The sequence below is a fragment of the Oncorhynchus gorbuscha genome, unplaced genomic scaffold (genome assembly GCF_021184085.1).
Source record: "Oncorhynchus gorbuscha isolate QuinsamMale2020 ecotype Even-year unplaced genomic scaffold, OgorEven_v1.0 Un_scaffold_688, whole genome shotgun sequence".
Classification (NCBI taxonomy): Eukaryota; Metazoa; Chordata; class Actinopteri; order Salmoniformes; family Salmonidae; genus Oncorhynchus; species Oncorhynchus gorbuscha.
In genome coordinates this window covers 5,529-28,417 of record NW_025745764.1, presented here as the reverse complement: position 1 = coordinate 28,417, position 22,889 = coordinate 5,529, and the positions used below count along the sequence as shown (strand labels likewise).

At 42.0% G+C, this 22,889-nt stretch overlaps 1 protein-coding gene across 1 annotated transcript; it reads left to right on the top strand.

The window, feature by feature from the left end:
• Nucleotides 1–363: 363 nt before the first annotated feature.
• Nucleotides 364–22,197, top strand: LOC124019807 (PHD finger protein 21B-like). Its single transcript, XM_046335241.1, has 6 exons — nt 364–412; nt 2,796–2,872; nt 18,480–18,548; nt 19,066–19,123; nt 19,518–19,552; nt 21,640–22,197. Exons 1-6 carry the CDS (start codon nt 364–366, stop codon nt 21,931–21,933), a joined length of 582 nt encoding a protein of 193 aa, XP_046191197.1. The 3' UTR covers nt 21,934–22,197.
• The last annotated feature ends 692 nt before the right edge of the window (nt 22,198–22,889 follow it).

Genomic DNA, 22,889 nt, shown 5'->3' with positions numbered 1-22,889 from the left:
AGGGAGGGAGGGACCCAGACAGGGAGGGAGGGAGAGGACCCAGACAGGGAGGGAGGGACCCAGACAGGGAGGGAGGGGGGGACCCAGACAGGGAGGGAGGGAGGGAATAGACCTAGACAGGGAGGGTGGGACCCAGACAGGGAGGGAGGGACCCAGACAGGGAGGGAGGGAGGGAGGGACCCAGACACGGAGGGAGGGGGGAGATAGACCCAGACAGGGAGGGAGGGAGGGAGGGAGGGAGGGAGGGAGGGAGGGAGGGAGGGGGGAGGGAGGGGGAGGGAGGGAGGGAGGGAGGGAGGGAGGGAGGGAGGGAGGGACCCAGACAGTGTCACACTCTAACGTGTCCCCTCTCCCCTACAGAAAATGTCCTTCATGGTGGCTCTTGGCCTGGTCACTACAGAGACACTGGAAGGTGAGTTCTTCCTCTGACACTAATTGAATTAAACTCATCAGAATTCAACAAGGCATTGGCACATCTTTGCTGTCTTGTGGCAGGTGGTAACAATGAGAGAAATTAAATGAACGGAGAAACCCACACACTGCTCTGGCTAGTATTACTGTTTTTACCCACACAGAGAATGAACAGAGAAACCCACACACTGCTCTGGCTAGTATTACTGTTTTTACCCACACAGAGAATGAACAGAGAAACCCACACACTGCTCTGGCTAGTATTACTGTTTTTACCCACACAGAGAATGAACAGAGAAACCCACACACTGCTCTGGCCAGTATCACTGTTTTTACCCACACAGAGAATGAACAGAGAAACCCACACACTGCTCTGGCTAGTATTACTGTTTTTACCCACACAGAGAATGAACAGAGAAACCCACACACTGCTCTGGCTAGTATTACTGTTTTTACCCACACAGAGAATGAACAGAGAAACCCACACACTGCTCTGGCTAGTATCACTGTTTTTACCCACACAGAGAATGAACAGAGAAACCCACACACTGCTCTGGCTAGTATTACTGTTTTTACCCACACAGAGAATGAACAGAGAAACCCACACACTGCTCTGGCTAGTATTACTGTTTTTACCCACACAGATAATGAACAGAGAAACCCACACACTGCTCTGGCTAGTATTACTGTTTTTACCCACACAGAGAATGAACAGAGAAACCCACACACTGCTCTGGCTAGTATCACTGTGTTAAAACTTGTTCATCCACACATCAGCGGCAGATATATATTTTACCTATACCGCCTGTGTCTACCTGTCTGTCTGTCTGTCTGTCCCATCTAGCTGTACTGGCTGTGTCTACCCGTCTGTCCCATCTAGCTGTACTGGCTGTGTCTACCTGTCTGTCCCACCTAGCTGTACTGGCTGTGTCTACCTGTCTGTCTGTCTGTCTGTCTGTCTGTCTGTCTGTCTGTCTGTCTGTCTGTCTGTCTGTCTGTCTGTCTGTCTGTCTGTCTGTCTGTCTGTCTCTCTGTCTGTCTGTCTGTCTGTCTGTCTGTCTGTCTGTCTGTCTGTCTGTCTGTCCCATCTAGCTGTACCGGCTGTGTCTACCTGTCTGTCTGTCTGTCCCATCTAGCTGTACTGGCTGTGTCTACCTGTCTGTCTGTCCCATCTAGCTGTACCGGCTGTGTCTACCTGTCTACCTGTCCCATCTAGCTATACTGGCTGTGTCTACCTGTCTGTCTGACCCATCTAGCTGTACTGGCTGTGTCTGCCTGTCTGTCTGTCCCATCTAGCTGTACTGTCTGTGTCTACCTGTCTGTCTGTCCCATCTAGCTGTACCGGCTGTGTCTACCTGTCTGTCTGTCTGTCCCATCTAGCTGTACTGGCTGTGTCTACCTGTCTGTCTGTCCCATCTAGCTGTACTGGCTGTGTCTACCTGTCTGTCTGTCCCATCTAGCTGTACTGGCTGTGTCTACCTGTCTGTCTGTCCCATCTAGCTGTACTGGCTGTGTCTACCTGTCTGTCTGTCCCATCTAGCTGTACCGGCTATGTCTACCTGTCTGTCTGTCCCATCTAGCTGTACCGGCTGTGTCTACCTGTCTGTCCCATCTAGCTGTACTGGCTGTGTCTACCTGTCTGTCCCATCTAGCTGTACCGGCTGTGTCTACCTGTCTGTCTGTCTGTCCCATCTAGCTGTACTGGCTGTGTCTACCTGTCTGTCTGTCCCATCTAGCTGTACCGGCTGTGTCTACCTGTCTGTCCCATCTAGCTGTACTGGCTGTGTCTACCTGTCTGTCTGTCCCATCTAGCTGTACTGGCTGTGTCTACCTGTCTACCTGTCCCGGCTGTGTCTACCTGTCTGTCCCACCTAGCTGTACTGGCTGTGTCTACCTGTCTGTCTGTCCCATCTAGCTGTACTGTCTGTGTCTACCTGTCCCATCTAGCTGTACTGGCTGTGTCTACCTGTCTGTCTGTCCCATCTAGCTGTACTGGCTGTGTCTACCTGTCTGTCTGACCCATCTAGCTGTACCGGCTGTGTCTAACTGTCTGTCCCATCTAGCTGTACTGGCTGTGTCTACCTGTCTGTCCCATCTAGCTGTACCGACTGTGTCTACCTGTCTGTCCCATCTAGCTGTACTGGCTGTGTCTACCTGTCTGTCTGTCCCATCTAGCTGTACCGGCTGTGTCTACCTGTCTGTCTGTCCCATCTAGCTGTACTGGCTGTGTCTACCTGTCTACCTGTCCCGGCTGTGTCTACCTGTCTGTCTGTCCCATCTAGCTGTACTGGCTGTGTCTACCTGTCTGTCTGACCCATCTAGCTGTACTGGCTGTGTGTATCTAAACCTCTGTAACACAAGCCTGTGTTCCTCTCCCATGGCAGAGATCCAGACCAAGAGACAGGAGAGGAAGAGGCGGAGCACAGCCAACCCAGCCTACAGCGGCCTGGTCCAACCAGAGGTACCCTTTTTGTCTGGATCAAAGAGCTGCAATAGTTGACTAAATGTTATCTGAAAGTCGGTCAGAGCTGTTCAGGAGAGATATGCGTGTTTGAAATGTGTAAGAGATGTTAGACATACAGTATGTAACATTTATGTTAATTAGGACGTAACATTTATGTTAATTAGGACGTAACATTTATGTTAATTAGGACGTAACATTTATGTTAATTAGCGCAACATTTATGTTAATTGGGACGTAACATTTATGTTAATTAGGACGTAACATTTATGTTAATTAGTGCGTAACATTTATGTTAATTAGGGCGTAACATTTATGTTAATTAGGACATAACATTTATGTTAATTAGGACCTAACATTTATGTTAATTAGCGCGTGACATTTATGTTAATTGGCGCGTGACATTTATGTTAATTAGTGCGTAACATTTATGTTAATTGGGACGTACCATCTATGTTAATTAGCGCGTAACATTTATGCTAATTAGGACGTAACATTTATGCTAATTGGTGTGTAACATTTATGCGAATTAGAACGTAAAATTTATGTTAATTAAGACGTTGAGTAGTACTAGTTTAAATAAGGGTCGATTGTCCGTGCCAGTGCTGAAATCTTAATTAGCAGAAAGAAAAAAATTCCCCCCCAGAAATCTGTCAGTTTAAGCTAGATATATAGCTGTGGTAGAGGTGAGACTCTCACGGACACGTAGAAGTCAGTTAGTTTTCTCTAAGACGCCCACAGGCCTCACTAGACTCGTCTGAAGGTCTCTGATGGGTTCAGTTTAGACAGGCCTTAGTCTCTGATGGGTTCAGTTTGGACAGGCCTTAGTCTCTGATGGGTTCAGTTTAGACAGGCCTTAGTCTCTGATGGGTTCAGTTTGGACAGGCCTTAGTCTCTGATGGGTTCAGTTTAGACAGGCCTCAGTCTCTGATGGCCTTAGTCTCTGATGGCCTTAGTCTCTGATGGGTTCAGTTTGGACAGGTCTCAGTCTCTGATGGCCTTAGTCTCTGATGGCCTCAGTCTCTGATGGGTTCAGCTTGGACAGGCCTTAGTCTCTGATGGCCTTAGTCTCTGATGGCCTTAGTCTCTGATGGGTTCAGTTTAGACGGGCCTTAGTCTCTGATGGCCTTAGTCTCTAATGGCCTTAGTCTCTGATGGGTTCAGTTTAGACAGGCCTTAGTCTCTGATGGCCTTAGTCTCTGATGGCCTTAGTCTCTGATGGCCTTAGTCTCTGATGGCCTTAGTCTCTGATGGCCTTAGTCTCTGATGGCCTTAGTCTCTGATGGCCTTAGTCTCTGATGGGTTCAGTTTAGACGGGCCTTAGTCTCTGATGGCCTTAGTCTCTGATGGCCTCAGTCTCTGATGGGTTCAGTTTGGACAGGCCTTAGTCTCTGATGGGTTCAGTTTGAGTCTCTGATGGCCTTACTCTGATGGCCTTAGTCTCTGATGGGTTCAGTTTGGACAGGCCTTAGTCTCTGATGAGTTTGGCCTTAGTCTCTGATGGCCTTAGTCTCTGATGGCCTTAGTCTCTGATGGCCTCAGTCTCTGATGGCCTTAGTCTCTGATGGCCTTCAGTCTCTGATGGCCTTAGTCTCTGATGGCCTCAGTCTCTGATGGCCTTAGTCTCTGATGGCCTTAGTCTCTGATGGCCTTAGTCTCTGATGGCCTTAGTCTCTGATGGCCTTAGTCTCTGATGGGTTCAGTTTGGACAGGCCTTAGTCTCTGATGGGTTCAGTTTAGACAGGCCTTAGTCTCTGATGGCCTTAGTCTCTGATGGCCTTAGTCTCTGATGGGTTCAGTTTGGACAGGCCTTAGTCTCTGATGGGTTCAGTTTGGACAGGCCTTAGTCTCTGATGGGTTCAGTTTAGACAGGCCTTAGTCTCTGATGGCCTCAGTCTCTGATGGCCTTAGTCTCTGATGGGTTCAGTTTGGACAGGCCTTAGTCTCTGATGGGTTCAGTTTGATAGGCCTTAGTCTCTGATGGGTTCAGTCTCTGATGGCAGGCCTTAGTCTCTGATGGGTTCAGTTTAGACAGGCCTTAGTCTCTGATGGCCTTAGTCTCTGATGGCCTTAGTCTCTGATGGGTTCAGTTTGGACAGGCCTTAGTCTCTGATGGGTTCAGTTTAGACAGGCCTTAGTCTCTGATGGCCTCAGTCTCTGATGGCCTTAGTCTCTGATGGGTTCAGTTTAGACAGGCCTTAGTCTCTGATGGCCTCAGTCTCTGATGGCCTTAGTCTCTGATGGGTTCAGTTTGGACAGGCCTTAGTCTCTGATGGCCTTAGTCTCTGATGGCCTTAGTCTCTGATGGCCTTAGTCTCTGAAGGGTTCAGTTTAGACAGGCCTTAGTCTCTGATGGCCTCAGTCTCTGATGGTCTTAGTCTCTGATGGCCTCAGTCTCTGATGGCCTCAGTCTCTGATGGCCTTGGCCTCTCTGATGGCCTTAGTCTCTGATGGCCTTAGTCTCTGATGGCCTTAGTCTCTGATGGCCTTAGTCTCTGATGGCCTCAGTCTCTGATGGGTTCAGTTTAGACAGGCCTTAGTCTCTGATGGGTTCAGTTTAGACAGGCCTTAGTCTCTGATGGGTTCAGTTTGGACAGGCCTTAGTCTCTGATGGGTTCAGTTTAGACAGGCCTTAGTCTCTGATGGGTTCAGTTTGGACAGGCCTTAGTCTCTGATGGGTTCAGTTTAGACAGGCCTTAGTCTCTGATGGGTTCAGTTTAGACAGGCCTTAGTCTCTGATGGCCTCAGTCTCTGATGGCCTCAGTCTCTGATGGCCTCAGTCTCTGATGGCCTCAGTCTCTGATGGCCTTAGTCTCTGATGGCCTCAGTCTCTGATGGCCTCAGTCTCTGATGGGTTCAGTTTAGACAGGCCTTAGTCTCTGATGGCCTCAGTCTCTGATGGCCTTAGTCTCTGATGGCCTCAGTCTCTGATGGCCTCAGTCTCTGATGGCCTTAGTCTCTGATGGCCTTAGTCTCTGATGGCCTCAGTCTCTGATGGCCTTAGTCTCTGATGGCCTTAGTCTCTGATGGCCTTAGTCTCTGATGGCCTTAGTCTCTGATGGGTTCAGCTTTCCCCATAACATAATGATGTTCAGTTACCCTGCCACAAAATGTGCGCTGCACAGTGCTTTCCGTGTAACTTGGGAGAATTCAGTGAATGCTGTTGAGGGTCGATAAGCAGAGCTACAATTCCTGTTGTGTCTGAGGTGAAGGAAGTAAACATTTTCTCTGTTTCTCTCCTCACTTTCTACTTTCCAGCGTAAACGCCTTGCATCAAATTACCTGAACGACCCACTCTTCCTGTCAGTGAGAGGTAAAACACATTTATACTGACCCCATCAACACAACTAGACAGGACTGGTAAAACACATTTATACTGACCCCATCAACACAACTAGACAGGACTGGTAAAACACATTTATACTGACCCCATCAACACAACTAGACAGGACTGGTAAAACACATTTATACTGACCCCATCAACACAACTAGACAGGACTGGTAAAACACATTTATACTGACCCATCACCACAACTAGACAGGACTGGTAAAACACATTTATACTGACCCCATCAACACAACTAGACAGGACTGGTAAAACACATTTATACTGACCCCATCAACACAACTAGACAGGACTGGTAAAACACATTTATACTGACCCATCAACACAACTAGACAGGACTGGTAAAACACATTTATACTGACCCCATCAACACAACTAGACAGGACTGGTAAAACACATTTATACTGACCCATCAACACAACTAGACAGGACTGGTAAAACACATTTATACTGACCCCATCAACACAACTAGACAGGACTGGTAAAACACATTTATACTGACCCCATCAACACAACTAGACAGGACTGGTAAAACACATTTATACTGACCCCATCAACACAACTAGACAGGACTGGTAAAACACATTTATACTGACCCCATCAACACAACTAGACAGGACTGGTAAAACACATTTATACTGACCCCATCAACACAACTAGACAGGACTGGTAAAACACATTTATACTGACCCATCAACACAACTAGACAGGACTGGTAAAACACATTTATACTGACCCCATCAACACAACTAGACAGGACTGGTAAAACACATTTATACTGACCCCATCAACACAACTAGACAGGACTGGTAAAACACATTTATACTGACCCATCAACACAACTAGACAGGACTGGTAAAACACATTTATACTGACCCATCAATAAATTGCACACCTATAAACATTATAGCTGGACTTTGTGGTTGATCAAAACACTGAGGTCCAGGCCACAGAGCTTGACTGTAATTACACTGTATCCTACTAGACTAGAGCATGGACTGTAATTACACTGTATCCTACTAGACTAGAGCATGGACTGTAATTACACTGTATCCTACTAGACTAGAGCATGGACTGTAATTACACTGTATCCTACTAGACTAGAGCATGGACTGTAATTACACTGTATCCTACTAGACTAGACATGGACTGTAATTACACTGCATGGACTGTAATTACACTGTATCCTACTAGACTAGAGCATGGACTGTAATTACACTGTATCCTACTAGACTAGAGCATGGACTGTAATTACACTGTATCCTACTAGACTAGAGCATGGACTGTAATTACACTGTACTAGACTAGAGCCTACTAGACTAGAGCATGGACTGTAATTACACTGCATCCTACTAGACTAGAGCATGGACTGTAATTACACTGTATCCTACTAGACTAGAGCATGGACTGTAATTACACTGTATCCTACTAGACTAGAGCATGGACTGTAATTACACTGTACTAGACTAGAGCTACTAGACTAGAGAGCATGGACTGTAATTACACTGTACCCTACTAGACTAGAGCATGGACTGTAATTACACTGTATCCTACTAGACTAGAGCATGGACTGTAATTACACTGTATCCTACTAGACTAGAGCATGGACTGTAATTACACTGTATCCTACTAGACTAGAGCATGGACTGTAATTACACTACTAGACTAGAGCATGGACTGTAATTACACTGTACCTACTAGACTAGAGCATGGACTGTAATTACACTGTATCCTACTAGACTAGAGCATGGACTGTAATTACACTAGAGCATGGACTGTAATTACCTGTACCCTAGACTAGAGCATGGACTGTAATTACACTGTATCCTACTAGACTAGAGCATGGACTGTAATTACACTGTATCCTACTAGACTAGAGCATGGACTGTAATTACACTGTATCCTACTAGACTAGAGCATGGACTGTAATTACACTGTATCCTACTAGACTAGAGCATGGACTGTAATTACACTGTATCCTACTAGACTAGAGCATGGACTGTAATTACACTGTACCCTACTAGACTAGAGCATGGACTGTAATTACACTGTATCCTCCTAGACTAGAGCATGGACTGTAATTACACTGTAGACTAGAGCATGGACTGTAATTACACTGTATCCTACTAGACTAGAGCATGGACTGTAATTACACTGTATCCTACTAGACTAGAGCATGGACTGTAATTACACTGTATCCTACTAGACTAGAGCATGGACTGTAATTACACTGTATCCTACTAGACTAGAGCATGGACTGTAATTACACTGTACCCTACTAGACTAGAGCATGGACTGTAATTACACTGTATCCTACTAGACTAGAGCATGTCTGTGTTGATATGAGCTGCGTTCCCCAGAACAGAGATGTCGCAGGTCTGTTGCTGCAATGTTTCCCGGTCTAAAACCCTGTTCCTGCACCCCTTCCCCTCTCCGGCCCAAACTGCTGCTCAACCCCCATTGTCTTCACCTGTTGTCAGCTACTAACCTGTTATCTGCTTTCCTGTGTTACGCACGCTAGCCACTGAGGACTACAGATGGAAGGTATGTACCGGAGCATGATTACAGCTACGATGTGTCTGACATAGTAGTTATAGTGGTGTATACTGTAGATAGTGGTGTTGTGGTGTTGTATACTGTAGATAGTGGTGTTGTAGTGTTGTATACTGTAGATAGTGGTGTTGTATACTGTAGATAGTGTGTTGTATGTTGTACTGTAGATAGTGGTGTTGTATGTTGTATACTGTAGATAGTGGTGTTGTAGTGTTGTATACTGTAGATAGTGGTGTTGTAGTATACTGTAGATAGTGTGTTGTAGTGTTGTATACTGTAGATAGTGGTGTTGTAGTGTTGTATACTGTAGATAGTGGTGTTGTAGTGTTGTATACTGTAGATAGTGGTGTTGTATACTGTAGATAGTGGTGTTGTAGTGTTGTATACTGTAGATAGTGGTGTTGTATACTGTAGATAGTGGTGTTGTAGTGTTGTATACTGTAGATAGTGGTGTTGTAGTGTTGTATACTGATAGATACTGTAGTGTGTTGTGTGTTGTATACTGTAGATAGTGGTGTTGTAGTGTTGTATACTGTAGATAGTGGTGTTGTAGTGTTGTATACTGTAGATAGTGGTGTTGTATACTGTAGATAGTGGTGTTGTAGTGTTGTATACTGTAGATAGTGGTGTTGTAGTGTTGTATACTGTAGATAGTGGTGTTGTATACTGTAGATAGTGGTGTTGTAGTGTTGTATACTGTAGATAGTGGTGTTGTATACTGTAGATAGTGGTGTTGTAGTGTTGTATACTGTAGATAGTGGTGTTGTAGTGTTGTATACTGTAGATAGTGGTGTTGTAGTGTTGTATACTGTAGATAGTGGTGTTGTAGTGTTGTATACTGTAGATAGTGGTGTTGTATACTGTAGATAGTGGTGTTGTAGTGTTGTATACTGTAGATAGTGGTGTTGTAGTGTTGTGGTGTTGTATACTGTAGATAGTGGTGTTGTAGTGTTGTATACTGTAGATAGTGGTGTTGTAGTGTTGTATACTGTAGATAGTGGTGTTGTATATACTGTAGATAGTGTGTTGTATACTGTAGATAGTGGTGTTGTAGTGTTGTATACTGTAGATAGTGGTGTTGTAGTGTTGTATACTGTAGATAGTGGTGTTGTAGTGTTGTATACTGTAGATAGTGGTGTTGTAGTGATAGTGTATACTGTAGATAGTGGTGTTGTAGATACTGTAGATAGTGGTGTTGTAGTGTTGTATACTGTAGATAGTGGTGTTGTAGATAGTGGTGTTGTATACTGTAGATAGTGGTGTTGTAGTGTTGTATACTGTAGATAGTGGTGTTGTAGTGTGGTGTGGTGTTGTATACTGTAGATAGTGGTGTTGTAGTGTTGTATACTGTAGATAGTGGTGTTGTATACTGTAGATAGTGGTGTTGTATACTGTAGATAGTGGTGTTGTAGTGTTGTATACTGTAGATAGTGGTGTTGTAGTGTTGTATACTGTAGATAGTGGTGTTGTATACTGTAGATAGTGGTGTTGTAGTGTTGTATACTGTAGATAGTGGTGTTGTAGTGTTGTATACTGTAGATAGTGGTGTTGTAGTGTTGTATACTGTAGATAGTGGTGTTGTAGTGTTGTATACTGTAGATAGTGGTGTTGTAGTTGTATACTGTAGATGTGGTGTTGTATACTGTAGATAGTGGTGTTGTAGTGTTGTATACTGTAGATAGTGGTGTTGTAGTGTTGTATACTGTAGATAGTGGTGTTGTAGTGTTGTATACTGTAGATAGTGGTGTTGTAGTGTTGTATACTGTAGATAGTGGTGTTGTATACTGTATACTGTAGATAGTGGTGTTGTAGTGTTGTATACTGTAGATAGTGGTGTTGTAGTGTTGTATACTGTAGATAGTGGTGTTGTATACTGTAGATAGTGGTGTTGTAGTGTTGTATACTGTAGATAGTGGTGTTGTAGTGTTGTATACTGTAGATAGTGGTGTTGTATACTGTTGATAGTGGTGTTGATAGTGTTGTTGTTGTATACTGTAGATAGTGGTGTTGTATACTGTAGATAGTGGTGTTGTAGTGTTGTATACTGTAGATAGTGGTGTTGTAGTGTTGTATACTGTAGATAGTGGTGTTGTATACTGTAGATAGTGGTGTTGTATACTGTAGATAGTGGTGTTGTATACTGTAGATAGTAGTGTTGTATACTGTAGATAGTGGTGTTGTAGTGTTGTATACTGTAGATAGTGGTGTTGTAGTGTTGTATACTGTAGATAGTGGTGTTGTAGTGATACTGTGATAGTGGTGTTGTAGTGTGGTATACTGTAGATAGTGGTGTTGTATACTGTAGATAGTGGTGTTGTATACTGTGTTGTATACTGTAGATAGTGGTGTTGTAGTGTTGTATACTGTAGATAGTGGTGTTGTAGTGTTGTATACTGTAGATAGTGGTGTTGTAGTGTTGTATACTGTAGATAGTGGTGTTGTATACTGTAGATAGTGGTGTTGTATACTGTAGATAGTGGTGTTGTAGTGTTGTATACTGTAGATAGTGGTGTTGTAGTGTTGTATACTGTAGATAGTGGTGTTGTAGTGTTGTATACTGTAGATAGTGGTGTTGTATACTGTAGATAGTGGTGTTGTAGTGTTGTATACTGTAGATAGTGGTGTTGTATACTGTAGATAGTGGTGTTGTGGTGTTGTATACTGTAGATAGTGGTGTTGTAGTGTTGTATACTGTAGATAGTGGTGTTGTATACTGTAGATAGTGGTGTTGTAGTGTTGTATACTGTAGATAGTGGTGTTGTAGTGTTGTATACTGTAGATAGTGGTGTTGTAGTGTTGTATACTGTAGATAGTGGTGTTGTATACTGTAGATAGTGGTGTTGTATACTGTAGATAGTGGTGTTGTAGTGTTGTATACTGTAGATAGTGGTGTTGTAGTGTTGTATACTGTAGATAGTGGTGTTGTAGTGTTGTATACTGTAGATAGTGGTGTTGTATATACTGTAGATAGTGGTGTTGTATACTGTAGATAGTAGGTGTGTAGTGTTGTATACTGTAGATAGTGGTGTTGTAGTGTTGTATACTGTAGATAGTGGTGTTGTAGTACTGTAGATAGTGGTGTTGTATACTGTAGATAGTGGTGTTGTAGTGTGTTGTATACTGTAGATAGTGGTGTTGTAGTGTTGTATACTGTAGATAGTGGTGTTGTAGTGTTGTATACTGTAGATAGTGGTGTTGTATACTGTAGATAGTGGTGTTGTAGTATACTGTAGATAGTGGTGTTGTATACTGTAGATAGTGGTGTTGTAGTGTTGTATACTGTAGATAGTGGTGTTGTATGTTGTACTGTAGATAGTGGTGTGTGTATACTGTAGATAGTGGTGTTGTAGTGTTGTATACTGTAGATAGTGGTGTTGTATACTGTAGATAGTGGTGTTGTATACTGTAGATAGTGGTGTGTTGTATACTGTAGATAGTGGTGTTGTATACTGTAGATAGTGGTGTTGTAGTGTTGTATACTGTAGATAGTGGTGTTGTAGTGTTGTATACTGTAGATAGTGGTGTTGTAGTGTTGTATACTGTAGATAGTGGTGTTGTAGTGTTGTATACTGTAGATAGTGGTGTTGTATACTGTAGATAGTGGTGTAGTGTTGTATACTGTAGATAGTGGTGTTGTATACTGTAGATAGTGGTGTTGTATACTGTAGATAGTGGTGTTGTAGTGTTGTATACTGTAGATAGTGGTGTTGTATACTGTAGATAGTGGTGTTGTATACTGTAGATAGTGGTGTTGTATACTGTAGATAGTGGTGTTGTATACTGTAGATAGTGGTGTTGTAGTGTTGTATACTGTAGATAGTGGTGTTGTAGTGTTGTATACTGTAGATAGTGGTGTTGTATACTGTAGATAGTGGTGTTGTATACTGTAGATAGTGGTGTTGTAGTGTTGTATACTGTAGATAGTGGATGTTGTAGTGTTGTATACTGTAGATAGTGGTGTTGTATACTGTAGATAGTGTATACTGTAGATAGTGGTGTTGTATACTGTAGATAGTGGTGTTGTAGTGTTGTATACTGTAGATAGTGGTGTTGTAGTGTTGTATACTGTAGATAGTGGTGTTGTAGTGTTGTATACTGTAGATAGTGGTGTTGTAGTGTTGTATACTGTAGATAGTGGTGTTGTAGTGTTGTATACTGTAGATAGTGGTGTTGTAGTGTTGTATACTGTAGATAGTGGTGTTGTATACTGTAGATAGTGGTGTTGTATACTGTAGATAGTGGTGTTGTAGTGTTGTATACTGTAGATAGTGGTGTTGTAGTGTTGTATACTGTAGATAGTGGTGTTGTAGTGTTGTATACTGTAGATAGTGGTGTTGTAGTGTTGTATACTGTAGATAGTGGTGTTGTATACTGTAGATAGTGGTGTTGTAGTGTTGTATACTGTAGATAGTGGTGTTGTAGTGTTGTATACTGTACTGTAGATAGTGGTGTTGTAGTGATAGTGGTTTGTATACTGTAGATAGTGGTGTTGTAGTGTGGTGTTGTATACTGTAGATAGTGGTGTTGTATACTGTAGATAGTGGTGTTGTATGTTGTATACTGTAGATAGTGGTGTTGTAGTGTTGTATACTGTAGATAGTGGTGTTGTATACTGTGTTGTTGTATACTGTAGATAGTGGTGTTGTATACTGTAGATAGTGGTGTTGTAGTGTTGTATACTGTAGATAGTGGTGTTGTATACTGTAGATAGTGGTGTTGTAGTGTTGTATACTGTAGATAGTGGTGTTGTATACTGTAGATAGTGGTGTTGTGTGTTGTATACTGTAGATAGTGGTGTTGTATACTGTAGATAGTGGTGTTGTATACTGTAGATAGTGGTGTTGTTGTATACTGTAGATGTGTTGTATACTACTGTAGATAGTGGTGTTGTAGTGTTGTATACTGTAGATAGTGGTGTTGTAGTAGTGTGTTGTATACTGTAGATAGTGGTGTTGTAGTGTTGTATACTGTAGATAGTGGTTTGTAGATAATCTGTATATGTAGATAGTGGTGTTGTACTGTAGATAGTGTTAGTAGTGTTGTAATACTGTAGATAGTGGTGTTGTTTTACTGTACTGTAGATACTGGATCAATGGTGTTGTATACTGTAGATAGTGGTGTTGTAGTGGATATACTGTAGATAGTGGTGTTGTAGTGTTGTATACTGTAGATAGTGGTGTTGTATACTGTGTTGGTAGTGTGTAGATAGTACTGTGATATTTGATAGTAGGTGGTGTTGTAGTGTTGTAACTGTAGATAGTGGTGTTGTTGTATACTGTAGATAGTGTGTATGTAGATAGTGGTGTTGTACCATGTAGATAGTGGTGTTGTCTGTCCGTATACTGTAGATAGTGCTGTTGTAGTGTTGTACTGTAGATAGTGGTGTTGTAGTATACTGTAGATAGTGGGTTGTACGGAGACTGTAGATGTGGTGTTGTATACTGTAGATAGTGGTGTTGTAGTGTGGTATACTGTAGATAGTGGTGTTGTAGTGTCAAATACTGTAGATAGTGGTGTTGTAGATAGTGGTTGTACCATACTGTAGATAGTGGTGGTAGACTGTAGATAGTGGTGTTGTAGTGGTATACTGTAGATAGTGGTGTTGTAATGTAGATAGTGGTTTGTAAGTTACACTACTGTAGATAACACTGTTGAAGATGTAGATAGTCTACTGTAGATATGGTGTTGTAGTGTTGTATACTGTAGATAGTGGTGTTGTAACTGTAATAGTGGTGAATGTACATCTACTGACTATAACTGTAACACTACTGAATGACATCTGTTTATAGTGTGGTGTACTATAATAGTGGTGTTGTACACTACTGTAGATAGTCTACTGACTATATACTGTAACACTACTGAATGACATCTGGTGTTGTAGTGTTGTACTACTGTAATGACATCTGTTGACTATAACAACACTACTGAATGACATCTACTGACTATAACTGTAGATACTGGTGAATGACATCTACTGACTATAACAAGATAGTGGTGACATCTACTGTTGTATAACAACACTACTGAATGACATCTACTGAGATATAACAACACTACTGAATGACATCTACTGACTATAACAACACTACTGAATGACATCTACTGAGATATAACAACACTACTGAATGACATCTACTGACTATAACAACACTACTGAATGACATCTAGTGACTATAACAACACTACTGAATGACATCTACTGACTATAACTGTAGATACTGTTGTATACTGTAGATGAGTGTGGTATCTACTGTTGTAACTGTACATACTGTAGATAGTGACTATAACAGATACTGGTGAATGTAGATAGTACTGACTATAACAACACTACTGAATGACATCTACTGACTATAACAACACTACTGAATGACATCTACTGACTATAACAACACTACTGAATGACATCTGGTGACTATAACAACACTACTGAATGACATCTACTGACTATAACAACACTACTGAATGACATCTACTGACTATAACTGTAGATAACACTACTGAATGACATCTATACTGACTATAACAACACTACTGAATGACATCTTGACTATAACAAGACTACTGAATGACATCTGACTATAACAACACTACTGAATGACATCTACTGACTATAACTGTACTAGTGAATGACATCTACTGTAACAACACTACTGAGATAGACATCTAGATGTGGTGTTGTACTATAACAACACTACTGAATGACATCTACTGACTATAACAACACTACTGAATGACATCTGTACTGACTATAACAACACTACTGAATGACATCTACTGACTATGACATCTGACTATACAACACTACTGAATGACATCTACTGACTATAACAACACTACTGAATGACATCTGACTATAACAACACTACTGAATGACATCTACTGACTATAACAACACTACTGAATGACATCTACTGACTATAACAACACTACTGAATGACTGACTATAACAACACTACTGAATGACATCTACTGACTATAACAACACTACTGAATGACATCTACTGACTATAACAACACTACTGAATGACATCTACTATACTATATACAACACTACTGAATGACATCTACTGACTATAACAACACTACTGAATGACATCTACTGACTATAACAACACTACTGAATGACATCTACTGACTATAACAACACTACTGAATGACATCTACTGACTATAACAACACTACTGAATGACATCTACTGACTATAACAACACTACTGAATGAATGACATCTACTGAATGATATACAACACTACTGAATGACATCTACTGACTATAACAACACTACTGAATGACATCTACTGACTATAACAACACTACTGAATAACATCTACATCTGACTATAACAACACTACTGAATGACATCTACTGACTATATACAACACTACTGAATGACATCTACTGACTATAACAACACTACTGAATGACATCTACTGACTATAACAACACTACTGAATGACATCTACTGACATCTACATGACTATAACAACACTACTGAATGACATCTACTGACTACTAACAACACTACTGAAACAACACTGACATCTGACATCTACTATAACAACACTACTGAATGACATCTACTGACTATAACAACACTACTGAATGACATCTACTGACTATAACAACACTACTGAATGACATCTACTGACTATAACAACACTACTGAATGACATCTACTGACTATAACAACACTACTGAATGACATCTACTGACTATAACAACACTACTGAATGACATCTACTGACTATAACAACACTACTGAATGACATCTACTGACTATAACAACACTACTGAATGACATCTACTGACTATAACAACACTACTGAATGACATCTACTGACTATAACAACACTACTGAATGACATCTGAATGACATCTACTGACTATAAATGACATCTACTGACTAACACTACTGAATGACATCTACTGACTATAACAACACTACTGAATGACATCTACTGACTATAACAACACTACTGAATGACATCTACTGACTATAACAACACTACTGAATGACATCTACTGACTATAACAACACTACTGAATGACATCTACTGACTATAACAACACTACTGAATGACATCTACTGACTATAACAACACTACTGAATGACATCTACTGACTATAACAACACTACTGAATGACATCTACTGACTATAACAACACTACTGAATGACATCTACTGACTATAACAACACTACTGAATGACATCTACTGACTATAACAACACTACTGAATGACATCTACTGACTATAACAACACTACTGAATGACATCTACTGACTATAACAACACTACTGAATGACATCTACTGACTATAACAACACTACTGAATGACATCTACTGACTATAACAACACTACTGAATGACATCTGACATGACTATAACAACACTACTGAATGACATCTACTGACTATAACAACACTACTGAATGACATCTACTGACTATAACAACACTACTGAATGACATCTACTGACTATAACAACACTACTGAATGACATCTGACTATAACAACACTACTGAATGACATCTACTGACTATAACAACACTACTGAATGACATCTACTGACTATAATGGAATGACATCTACTGACTATAACAACACTACTGAATGACATCTACTGACTATAACAACACTACTGAATGACATCTACTGACTATAACAACACTACTGAATGACATCTACTGACTATAACAACACTACTGAATGACATCTACTGACTATAACAACACTACTGAATGACATCTACTGACTATAACAACACTACTGAATGACATCTACTGACTATAACAACACTACTGAATGACATCTACTGACTATAACAACACTACTGAATGACATCTACTGACTATAACAACACTACTGAATGACATCTACTGACTATAACAACACTACTGAATGACATCTACTGACTATAACAACACTACTGAATGACATCTACTGACTATAACAACACTACTGAATGACATCTACTGACTATAACAACACTACTGAATGACATCTACTGACTATAACAACACTACTGAATGACATCTACTGACTATAACAACACTACTGAATGACATCTACTGACTATAACAACACTACTGAATGACATCTACTGACTATAACAACACTACTGAATGACATCTACTGACTATAACAACACTACTGAATGACATCTACTGACTATAACAACACTACTGAATGTATTAGATGAAGGGAAGATAAATGTTTCATCTACTGACGTCCTCCATTTGATAACCTTGAATGTCGTCCTCCATTTTAACAACCTTGTGTGACATCCTCCATTTTACAACCTTGTGTCATCCTCCATTTTACAACCTTGAATGACATCCTCCATTTTACAACCTTGTGTGACATCCATTTTATAACCTTGTATCGTCCTCCATTTTACAACCTTGTGTCATCTACTGACTCCATTTTATAACCTTGTGTGAATCCTCCATTTTATAACCTTGTATCGTCCTCCATTTTATAACCTTGTGACATCTCCTCCATTTTATAACCTTGTGTTGTCCTCCATTTTATAACCTTGTATCGTCCTCCATTTTATAACCTTGTGTTGTCCTCCATTTTACAACCTTGTGTCGTCCTCCATTTTATAACCTTGTGTCGTCCTCCATTTTATAACCTTGTGTCGTCCTCCATTTTATAACCTTGTGTCGTCCTCCATTTTACAACCTTGTATTTCCCTTCCTCCTGAAGGTTCTGAACAAAGAGAACATGTCGTGGCCACAGAACTTTGTCCAGTCCTATGTGACCCACAAGACTACTGTGAGACACCTTTACCTGGCTATGCTGTGTTAATGCTAGGTGATAAATGTGTTATGTATACCTAGGTGTGTGTGTGTGTTATGCTGTGTTAATGCTAGGTGTATTGTGTGTGTTATGCTGTGTTAATAAGGTGTATTGTGTGTGTTATGCTGTGTTAATAACTAGGTGTATGCTAGTGTGTTATGCTGTTTAATACAACCTGTGTTAATGTGAATTGTGTGTTATGCTGTGTTATAACTAGGTATGTGTGTTATGCTGTGTTAATGCTTGAAACCTTGTGTGTCCTCCATTTTAATGCTAGGTGTGTGTGTGTGTGCTGTTTTACAACCTTGTGTGTTATGCTGTTTAATAACCTTGAGAGAACCTTGTGTGTTATGCTGTGTTAATAACCTAGGTGTCGTCCTCCATTTCTGCTAGGTGGTGTTTGTTATGCTGAATGCTAGGTTCTGAATACTAGAAAGTGTGTGTGTATGCTGTGTTAACAGAACTTTGTCCAGTTAATGCCTATGTGACCTAGGTGTCCCTCACGGTGATGACACCTGCTGGTGTGGCCCACTATGCTGTGTTAATGCTAGGTGTGTTGTGTGTGTTATGCTGTGTTAATGCTAGGTGTATTGTGTTATGCTGTGTTAATGCTAGGTGTGTGTGTGTGTTATGCTGTGTTAATGCTAGGTGAATTGTGTGTTATGCTGTGTTAATACTAGGTGTGTGTTATGCTGTGTTAATACTAGTATTGCTGTGTGTTATGCTGTGTTAATGCTAGGTGTATTGTGTGTTTAGTGAGAGAGGGGGTGTGTGTGTGTGTTAGAATGAGGAGTCTGCTGAGGAGGAATGTAGAGCTGAAGAGGGAGTGTGCTATGCACCTGGAGGAACAGGTATCAGCAGCTCAGCAAGTCCTGAAGAGGGAGTGTGCTCACGGTCAGCAGCTCAGACCTCTGACCTCTGACCTCTGACCCACTCACAACACAGTACAGCAGGACCAGCAACTCAGCAAGTCCCTCACGGTATGACCTCTGACCCACTCACAACACAGTACATACAGCAGGACCAGCAACTCAGCAAGTCCCTCACGGTATGACCTCTGACCTCTGACCCACTCACAACACAGTACAGCAGGACCAGCAACTCAGCAAGTCCCTCACGGTATGACCTCTGACCCCTGACACACTCACAACACAGTACAGCAGGACCAGCAACTCAGCACAACAACACAGTACAGCAGGACCAGAAGCTCAGCAAGTCCCTCACAGTATGACCTCTGACCCCTGATACACTCACAACACGGTACAGCAGGACCAACAAGTCCCTCACAGTATGACTTCTGACCCATTCACAACACAGTACAGCAGGACCAACAAGTCCCTCACAGTATGACCTCTGACCCCGACACACTCACAACACGGTACAGCAGGACCAGAAGCTCAGCATGTCCCTCACGGTATTACATTTACATTTAAGTCATTTAGCAGACGCTCTTATCCAGAGCTCTGACCCCTGATACACTCACAACACAGTACAGCAGGACCAGAAGCTCAGCAAGTCCCTCACGGTATGACCTCTGACCCCTGACACACTCACAACACAGTACAGCAGGACCAGAAGCTCAGCAAGTCCCTCACAGTATGACCTCTGACCCCTGATACACTCACAACACAGTACAGCAGGACCAGCAACTCAGCAAGTCCCTCGCTGTATGACCTCTGACCCCTGACACACTCACAACACAGTACAGCAGGACCAGAAGCTCAGCAAGTCCCTCATGACCTTGACCCAACACCAACAAACACGCAATATGTACCCTAGACTAGATTAATCCCTCACTCATACCTAGAATGTGGTTTTACCACACTGCAAGTTTGATTGAATTTCGACAGAGATCCTGGATATAATGTTGAGATGGTCTCCACCCTATCAATGAGAGGCGTTGACCCAAAGGTGGGAAGGCAGGTGGTCTGCTTATCGGTCTGCTCACTATATTCCCGCATGGACAGATTTTGACGAGAGTGGATCCTCTCGCTTCGCTTCGTTCCTCTGATTATTGTGTTGGGACGGGAACGTAGTGATTTCCATTGAGATCAGAAGCTCAACAGCAGACTGCTACTAACTAGTCAGATTGAGCTCAACAGTGAAGCATATTACTACTAACTAGCCAGATGGAGCTCAACAGTGAAGCAGACTGCTAACTAACTAGTCAGATGGAGCTCAACAGTGAAGCAGACTGCTACTAACTAGCCAGATGGAGCTCAACAGTGAAGCAGACTGCTAACTAACTAGCCAGATGTAGCTCAACAGCAGACTGCTAACTAACTAGCCAGATGGAGCTCAACAGTGAAGCAGACTGCTAACTAACTAGCCAGATGGAGCTCAACAGCAGACTGCTAACTAACTAGCCAGATGGAGCTCAACAGCAGACTGCTAACTAACTAGCCAGATGGAGCTCAACAGAGACTGCTAGAGAAAGCTCAACAATGAAGCAGACTGCTAACTAACTAGCCAGATGGAGCTCAACAGTGAAGCAGACTGCTACTAACTAGCCAGATGGAGCTCAACAGTGAAGCAGACTGCTACTAACTAGCCAGATGGAGCTCAACAGTGAAGCAGACTGCTAACTAACTAGCCAGATGGAGCTCAACAGTGAAGCAGACTGCTAACTAACTAGTCAGATGGAGCTCAACAGTGAAGCAGACTGCTACTAACTAGCCAGATGGAGCTCAACAGTGAAGCAGACTGCTACTAACTAGTCAGATGGAGCAACAGTGAAGCAGACTGCTAACTAACTAACCAGATGGAGCTCAACAGTGAAGCAGACTGCTACTAACTAACTAGTAGACTGCTACTAACTAACTTGTAGACTGCTACTAACTAACTAGTAGACTGCTACTAACTAACTAGTAGACTGCTACTAACTAGCCAGATGGAGCTCAACAGTGAAGCAGACTGCTACTAACTAGCCAGATGGAGCTCAACAGTGAAGCAGACTGCTACTAACTAACTAGTAGACTGCTACTAACCAACTAGTAGACTGCTACTAACTAGCCAGAAGTCTTCGTCAGTACTTACACATGTTTATGTTCCTGTGTCTCTGTCCCAGCAGAAGGTGATGGGCGTGCGAGAGCGTCTGATTGGTCAACAGAGGGACACCCAGTCCTCCCTGGAGCGTCTCAAGGCTCTGATTCGTCTGATCCAAAGAGACCAGATGATCCAGGTTACCATGACAGCCACCGCCACCACCACCGGAGTGTCCCTGCTCTCCCTGCCCTGGATCAAACCCTCCGGCGCCGCCACACACACAGTGCCCCCTGCTGGACCGTCTATGCTACTGCAGCAGAAGACTCTGGTCATGCCACAGTCTCAGACACAGAGCCAGGCTCAGGGCAATGTCTGAGCTCTAGTAGTACCACCCCAGCCCAGCAGGGGGCCACAGTTCACAGTCCTAGGTTGCGCCACAAATGGCACTCTATTCCCTATATAGTGTAGAACTTTTAATAAACAGACCCATAGGGGAAGTTTCAAATACATGTCCATTTGACATCAGAGCCCTGGTCTATAGTAGTGTACTATATAGGGAATAGGGCTCTGGTCTATAGTAGTGCACTATATAGGGAATAGGGCTCTGGTCTATAGTAGTGCACTATATAGGGAATAGGGCTCTGGTCTATAGTAGTGCACTACATAGGGAATAGGGTTCTGGTCTATAGTAGTGCACTATATAGGGAATAGGGCTCTAGTCTATAGTAGTGCAATATATAGGGAATAGGGCTCTAGTCTAAAGTAGTGCACTATATAGGGAATAGGGCTCTGGTCTACAGTAGTGTACTATATAGGGAATAGGGCTCTGGTCTATAGTAGTACCACTATATAGGGAATAGGGCTCTAGTCTAAAGTAGTGCACTATATAGGGAATAGGGCTCTGGTCTAAAATAGTGTACTATATAGGGAATAGGGCTCTGGTCTAGTGTACTATATAGGGGGGAATTAGGGCTTTGGTCTAAAGTAGTGCACTACATAGGGAATAGGGTGCCATTTGGGACTCAGACGAAGTATCCATGCCACGTGGCCACCTGTCACAGAGACATTGAAGAGGTTTTTTTTAAGAAGTAGAAGAAGAAGTCAGAGACTCCATTGAAACCATTGAATATCAGTGAACCGTTGAAGAGCTGGAGGGGGATGAACGAGAAACACACACAAAAAAAAACATCTTCCTTTTCACTACATTTCATGATAAGTATTTTTTAAACCCAACACCTACAGTGCTTACGAGATTTATTTTATTTATAGTTGTTTTTTGTGGTATTTATTATTGTAATTATCAATGTTTCTTGGCCTTAATGTATTTACTCT